The sequence below is a fragment of the Buceros rhinoceros genome, unplaced genomic scaffold, assembly GCF_000710305.1.
Source record: "Buceros rhinoceros silvestris isolate BGI_N320 unplaced genomic scaffold, ASM71030v1 scaffold14370, whole genome shotgun sequence".
Lineage (NCBI taxonomy): Eukaryota > Metazoa > Chordata > Aves > Bucerotiformes > Bucerotidae > Buceros > Buceros rhinoceros.
Window position 1 is genome coordinate 13,013 of NW_010390286.1, and position 6,959 is coordinate 19,971.

The 6,959-nt window shown below is 47.0% G+C and overlaps 1 protein-coding gene across 1 annotated transcript in view; it reads left to right on the plus strand.

Moving 5' to 3' along the window:
* The window catches only part of LOC104494480 (trafficking protein particle complex subunit 8-like), a 12,228-nt gene extending 11,520 nt beyond the window's left edge, over nucleotides 1-708 (plus strand). Inside the window, exon 6 of the mRNA XM_010137306.1 lies at nucleotides 79-708. Coding sequence (XP_010135608.1) covers nucleotides 79-313 — 235 coding nt within the window. The 3' untranslated portion in view covers nucleotides 314-708. The remainder of the gene's footprint in view (nucleotides 1-78) is intronic.
* Nucleotides 709-6,959: the final 6,251 nt, after the last annotated feature.

Genomic DNA, 6,959 nt, shown 5'->3' on the forward strand with positions numbered 1-6,959 from the left:
AAAGAGTTTGAGGGGATCATGTAAACTAGCATGTACGCCTCAAATACAGAGAAATAATTCTGCTACCTTCTTTTTCAGCCCAGAAGCACTAGAAATCCATGGATCTTTTACATGGCTTGGGCAAACACAGTACAAGCTTCAACTGAAAAGCCAGGAGGCCTACAGCTTGCAGCTGAAAGCTTGCTTTGTTCATACAGGTGTCTATAACCTCGGAACCCCCAGAGTGTTTGCCAAGCTAGCGGACCAAGCTACGTTGTTTGAAACGAGTCAGCAGAACTCCATGCCTGCACTGATTATTATCAATAATATCTGACCACTTCCTGAAAAAAAAGTCACACTTAAAGACAAAATAAATGGGATTCCTTTCTTATATTGCTGGTTGACATTTTGCTGCAGTTTTTGGAAATAGCACCTCAAACATCTAACTTGTTACTAAAGATCGCGTAGGAAAGAAAATAGCAAAATATTCAGACTACTTGTCAATTTGTTTCTCAATGCAACGCACGTAGGACTGAAAATATGTTTATCCTTTTATAATGTATTTCTGCTCTGGTAATTAAGATATTCATAACACAAAATACTCTTCGACTCTGAACACATTCGTACATGTCCTATGCCGTGTCGAAAATGCAGCTTGACTGCTGTTACAACTTCCAGCATGGTGTGTTAATATTTGTGGCTGTATTAGGATACGGTTCAGGAAGAAACCCTCGCTGGCGCTCTCCTGCCCAAAGCCATTAGTCCTGTAAATCCCAACCTGACTGTGAAGTTCAATAACGTGTCTCCAGCCCACGTCTGGTCCCGAGTTCTTTAGTTTAAAATTTTGTTTCGAGTTTTCATGTTTATGGAAACCGGTGACCTTCCAAGGTTTACATTCAAGTCCCACCTAAGGTGTTTCAAAAATAATTTCTTCAACCAGTTTGAGTATTTTCTCATTCATCTCAGCACAGAATGCACTATTTCACAACCGTGAGATTGTCATTTAAATTGTCACTTGCTTTATTATGTAACTATAACAATTGATCTGTTTTAAAAAAAATCTACTCCAGATTTTCAAGAAATGTATTATATTTATAACAAATGTACTGTAAATAGAATAAAACATACACCATATTCGCTGTATGGACTCGTGGCCTTTTTTTACTCCTTTTTTGTGTAGCTGTAGCAATCTACAGGTGCTGATACTGCGTGTACATTCTACTGTCTTTGTTCTGGCTCTCTCCGCTCAGGTCAAGTTTCTGTCCTGTTGCCACGTGCAGTGTTGTCGTACATTGAAAGTTCTGGTGGCTGCTGTGTTTACCTGTGGAGTTCTGATCCAGCGTTCCCCGCTGCAGCCCCCAGAACTCGGCTCTCTGGGAGACCTCAGCTGTTGCTGTGTGCTGGGGATTTTTTTTATTTGAGAAGTGGCTGCTGAATGTCAGGAAGGCTGTGTGAAGCATTGAAGTGCAGAAAACCAGGAGTGCAAGGGAAACCGAGCACCTCAAGAAACCGAAGACTTGTGGCAGCCTGGTGTATCTAGGGGCTGAAGACAACTCCTGCAGAGAACAGTGCTGACTTGCGAAATGGTGTGCGTGCCTTCAGCTGCGTCTGTTTAGACAAGGTTCCCAGTTTTACTGATGTGCACTATAACCGTAGGACTGTCTCCAGGTCCTAAAACCCAGTCACAGCACGTGACCTTTTGTAGTCGTACTTAATAGGACTGTGGATCGTTTTGGTTTGTCAACAGCATACTTGTGTGTTATCGAACAATGAACATGCTGCTCTGGGGGTGAGGATTTTTCTGCGCTGGGGTGGACTGGAAGACTGCTCTTTCTAAGTGATTCTTGGTGGTGTAGCCTTATGCTGTCATCAGTCCTCTTTCCATCTGGGCCCTCTTTTAGGGAAAGAAAAGCCATTATTGATGCCATTCAGCTATCCAGCTGTAGCCCACAATGTTCTGAGTCATGGTTGGTGTATTTTTAAGGCTCCATTAAACTGTCGAGTGGCACAAGTCACATTATTCTGATAGAGGATGTTTCCACAAGAGTTTTGTGAGAGATGATCAGAAGTTTAACTGCTTTTTTCAGCTCCTCAGAAGGAACTGGTAAGAAATGGTGTCTCCTGTGATTTGGAAGTTGCACTTTTGCGAAGAGCAGGCTTGACTAAGTACGAAATGACCAGGCTGTGCTGTCCTGCTGACTGGTGTATGACCTGGCAGTGATGCCAACTCAGATTAAGTAAACTGACACTCGCGTCTTCCAATAGTGCTTGTCCAGGTACATACTGTGGTAAACCACTGTGTAGCTTGGCTTGAAGGAAAAACTGTCAAGAGTGACTCTTCCATGTTTCTGAGAAAGTTTATAGGGGTGTGGTGAGCTTAATGATGTGGAGAGAAGCTAAAAGAGCTGGAGTAGCCTTATGGGTAAAACTAGCAGCCTCTTCAGTATGCAATTTTGAGATGCTTTTCTATGTTTGTGTATCTAGACGTGAATTTTTTTGCATGTGTACCGAGTGTTCCCAAAGAGTTCTTGACAACGCAAAGCTCCGCAGGCTGTCAGCCCTATAAATAAGCCGGACTTTGACTTTGCTGTAGACACAGTATCATGTAGCTAAAAAAACCCCACCCAAAACAAGCCGAATTTTTGTTTTCTCTTCATACTTAAGTGAAATCTCCCCTTAATTCTCTTTCCTTATGTGATGATTACAAAAATACTGAAGTTTTTAACTGATTTTTTACTGAAAAGTGTATCTGTAATTCTAACTACTAAGTCTTGGCACACTGTTACAGAAGACTGCTGCCGTGCTGTGTCCAAGGAATGGCTCCATTTTGAAACCCTTGCAATGCTTTATTTCCACATTGATACTGGTTCCTTCATAGTGCGTTGCTGATGAGCACATTGTGCTGTGTAACAAGCCTGGAGAGTTCAAAATGAAGTCAGTGGCGTGTCAGAACAGAAGTTTATTATGTGGTTGCTTAGGTGAGGGGCGAGCGTGGAGATAAAGCTAAAGCTAAACCTGGGCTCCTTCGTGAAGTCTCACATGGAAAACTGTGTGTGCCCGTGTGTGGAGCCACAGACGTGATGTAAAGTGGTTGTACTGAGGAGAAAATGATCTGGTCTTGCTCTTGAGCAAGTATCTGCAAAGGCTGAAACTCTGCTGCTCGCAGAGCAATGCTGCTTCAGGAGAACACTGTGAGCCCTCTGTAAGGGGCAAAGGCATCCTGATGCTCCTGTCACAGCCGTGTTACAGCTCAGAATAGATCAAAATACCCCATCTTGCCTTGAGATAGCTGGGAAAAGCCCTCAAAAATGACTAGATTGGAGGATCTGTGGTGGTGCTGAGGGACATGGTTTAGGGACTTTGGCAGTGCAGGGTGAACGGTTGGACTCAATCTTAAAGCTCTCTTCCAAATAGATGATTCTGTGTTCTTGTTGGTTTTAGTAATCTGATGAATTTTCATTTTTTTACTACTTCTGTAACATAAAACCATGAAATGTGCCAAGCTGGGGTTTTTGGTGACTGTTAGTGATGCCTGAAAACGTTTGTAGTTCCTGAGGAAACCACCATAGGCATGTTACTGAGAAGGTTACAGATAAATCACAGTAACTGTAAAATGTATCTGCTAAAATGGCTTTACAGATACAGAGACCATTACAGGGAGGGGGAAAGATCTTATTTTTATCTCCATTAAGAACCTAATACTTGACTGCAGGCCACTTATATTCAGGTCCGTCAGGTGTTACAGCACAGCTAGTTTTTTCTGGTCCGTGCGGTATGTGGGTCTGGAGACTCCAGTTCGTCGAGCAAAGTCCAGTTCTAAGGTTGAAAGGCGCAGCTGGCATCATGTGCAGTTGAGAGATAATTGGAGTTATGCATTCCGTTCAGTTCGAACAGAACAAATTCAGAGGGATGTGTTCCTGAAATCTATTGTCTTCCCATAACTCAAATTGGCACCCAGTGACTTTTACAATACTACTGTAAGAGGACGCGCTGGATTGACAAAGTTATATTTCATCTGTAGATTGTTGTGCTGTGTATTTTTTTTTTCTGGCAAGAAAGCACAGGTCCTATATGTTACGACTGATAGCGCAACTGAAATGACTTCAGTGCCGCTGCCTGAGCAAGCCCTTTGTCACAGGCTGGTTGATTTTTTTTTTTTTTTCGGTTCCCAATTGCTGATAGCGCAACTGAAATGACTTCAGTGCCGCTGCCTGAGCAAGCCCTTTGTCACAGGCTGTTAGATTTTTTTTTTTTTTTTGCGGTTCCAATGTGCTTTGTTGGGCAGGATGCTGCAACAAGTGCAGTCAGGGGAGCCACATCAGTACAACCAGCTGGGTTGTCGGGGATGTCCACAGAGACAATAGACATCTCTCCATCATGAGTCCGATTGCAGAAGTCAGCGTCTGCAAGTTTAGAGAAATGCTGGTGCTCCAGGACTACATGCCAGAGGTGGTTGGTGTTTCCATTGTGTGGAAACCCCCCTTCTGTTACGTACGCGCTGAAAGTTTGGGCAGAAATAAGGTCTTCAGGGTCAGACTTTCATGCCTGTCAGCGTAATAGGTCTTGTTCCAGAAGTTTCCTGTGAGGATGCCCACAGAGCAGGGCTGCTGAGATCTCCAGACTGAACTGCAAGTGTTCAATGAGCTTGTGTTCATTGAAGTCACAGAGCTGTGAAATTGCTGATCCCAGGGCTGCCACCCTCTTTCTTCAAAGAGCATCCCTGTGTTTTTCAGGCCTGTGCTCTCCGCTTTGGCAATGTGCACCACGCTAATGACCCGGCCAATGCTGCCATGGAAGAGGTGTCTGTCCTGGGTCAAGAATCTGATCTGGGAGCCGCTGGCAGTCGCGAGTAAGAAACCGCTGTCAGGGAAGGGAGTGCTTTGACAGATCTCCGAGGGTATGACAGTCACTTCTTCCGTGATGAAACCATCATTGGCAGGTATAAGCAAAGCTGCTGTTGTACTGAAGGTGACGAAACCACTCGAGGTAAAATTCTGGATACTCCAGAGCTTAGCAGGGCCTTTGGTCAGCGGGTGGAAGGTGGTAGAGCTATGGTTGGACATACGGCTGGTGTCAGTACCACGGTATCTGAAATAGGCCCCTGCTGCCGTCCCTGTCACACTTTCTTTGCTTCTGTTGATCCGCAGGTCCATCATAGCACAAGATGCAGTTGTAGACCCCCAGCAGTGCTCCTGGCTCTCTTGTACTGGTCTCAGCATGTGTAAATGTGTGACACCCATCCTGCAAAAGGCAGGTGTGGCTGTTGGACTCGGAGCACCTGGTGTCGTAAGCAAAACGGGTCCAGCCGAGGTCCCTGCACTGGGGGTCTGCTCCTGTGTAGCAGCAACGAGTGTTTTGGAGTTTAGGCACAGGGGATGTGGCTCCTGCTGACAGGACCCATCTGCTGAGGCTCTTGAAATCCATGTAGACCTGGCCCCTGACCACCAGTGAGACCTTGTCCTTGTGCATGAAGGCCATGGTGCTGACAATGGTTTCCTTGGCCTCAAGCTCTTCTGGGATGGAGAACAGGGAGAGGCTGCTCTCAAAACCATCCAGACTGATGAAAACGTCCTTCCTCAGGACAGGGGCTACAAGGCTGCCTCTGCCTCCCCCCTGCTGGGGCCATGCCCCTCGCAGGATCACACGGGGCTGCCACCACCAGAGCTCCTGTGGGTGCCTCTTGCTGGCTTTGTGTCATAGTCAAAACGTATCGAGGACACTAGCTGTGTGTGGCTGACACCCGAGCTGCCTCCACGGCCCCACGAGTGATCCAGGCGGAGGTGTGAGCCCAGCCTTTGCCACCACCCCCTTGCAGGACAGCTGCTAACCGCTGGTGCTGGGGGCCTGGGTGCACCCCTCGTGTCTGTTGATGCCCACAGGGCAGCAGCACCGTCTGTCACCAGGTCGAGCTGTTGGATCACGTCTGTGTTCAGGTAGTGCAAGGGAGCTGATAGAGGTTAGAGAGCAGCATGTCAAGATAGTGATTTTTATATTAATTATTTGTTTTATATTTATATTTGTTAATTGGGCCTCACGGCGTTACCAGCTGCCCGTCAACCCTCTGCAGCTTACGCCTTGTCCGAATTAACCCCTAGCTATGGCCGTTCGTTGCACGGGCGATGCTGGCCGTCCTTGGCAGGGCGGGTCTTTCTCCCTCCAGTGTTCCCCTCTAGTTCTGCGATGCTTTTGTCTCTGACACTGAGAAATACCGTTGGTGGTTCTGTTGCGTTACTGCTCCTCATGTCTTCTTACGGAAGAGGAAAGCTGGGAGACTGCTTGATTCTACTCTTGCCCACTGCATTCACTGAGCGTTTTGTCAGCAGCTTTGTGAGATTGATCTGAGTTGTCTTTAGTGCTGAATTCCTGTCTCAGGTACCACGGAAAATACGTGGAAACTGCAGTGCTGAGACTGCTGTGACTGCTCTGCTTCTGTGTCCAAACTGGAGTTGAGCACTGATGCCATCTAGTGCTTTCTGCCTCTAAATGTTTTTCTGTCTCATCAGTGGGTGCACGCCACTGCTTTTCTTCAGAGCTGGATACTGGGGATGCTAGAAGGTCCAAGCCAGCTACAGGAGGGCCTGTGGGATCGAGGAATCTCTCAGTCAACCTCTGTGTGTGAGACAACTGGAGGAGCGGGATTCTGGAGGGACCAGGAGGTCCAGGCTTGCTACTGTGGAGACTGGAGATTGACCAAGACACCCACCCACTTATGTCTGTCTCTGTTTGCAAAGCAATTGGAGATAAGAAGATCTAAGTGTCTAAAGCCAGTTTCTGGAGGGACCCACAGGGTCCATGTGTCTGTCTGTCTGTTGGTGTGAGCAAGAGGGCTCCTGTGTACCAGCAGCTGGGGCAGGGCTGCGGGCACTGGGTGCTTCCCTGTCTGGGTGCCTGCAGCTGCGAGGAGACCAAGGGCCAGCTACTGGTCAAACCAAGTGTCTAAAGGCACTTGCCGCAGCGTCTATAGCATCGTTTGGGGGGGG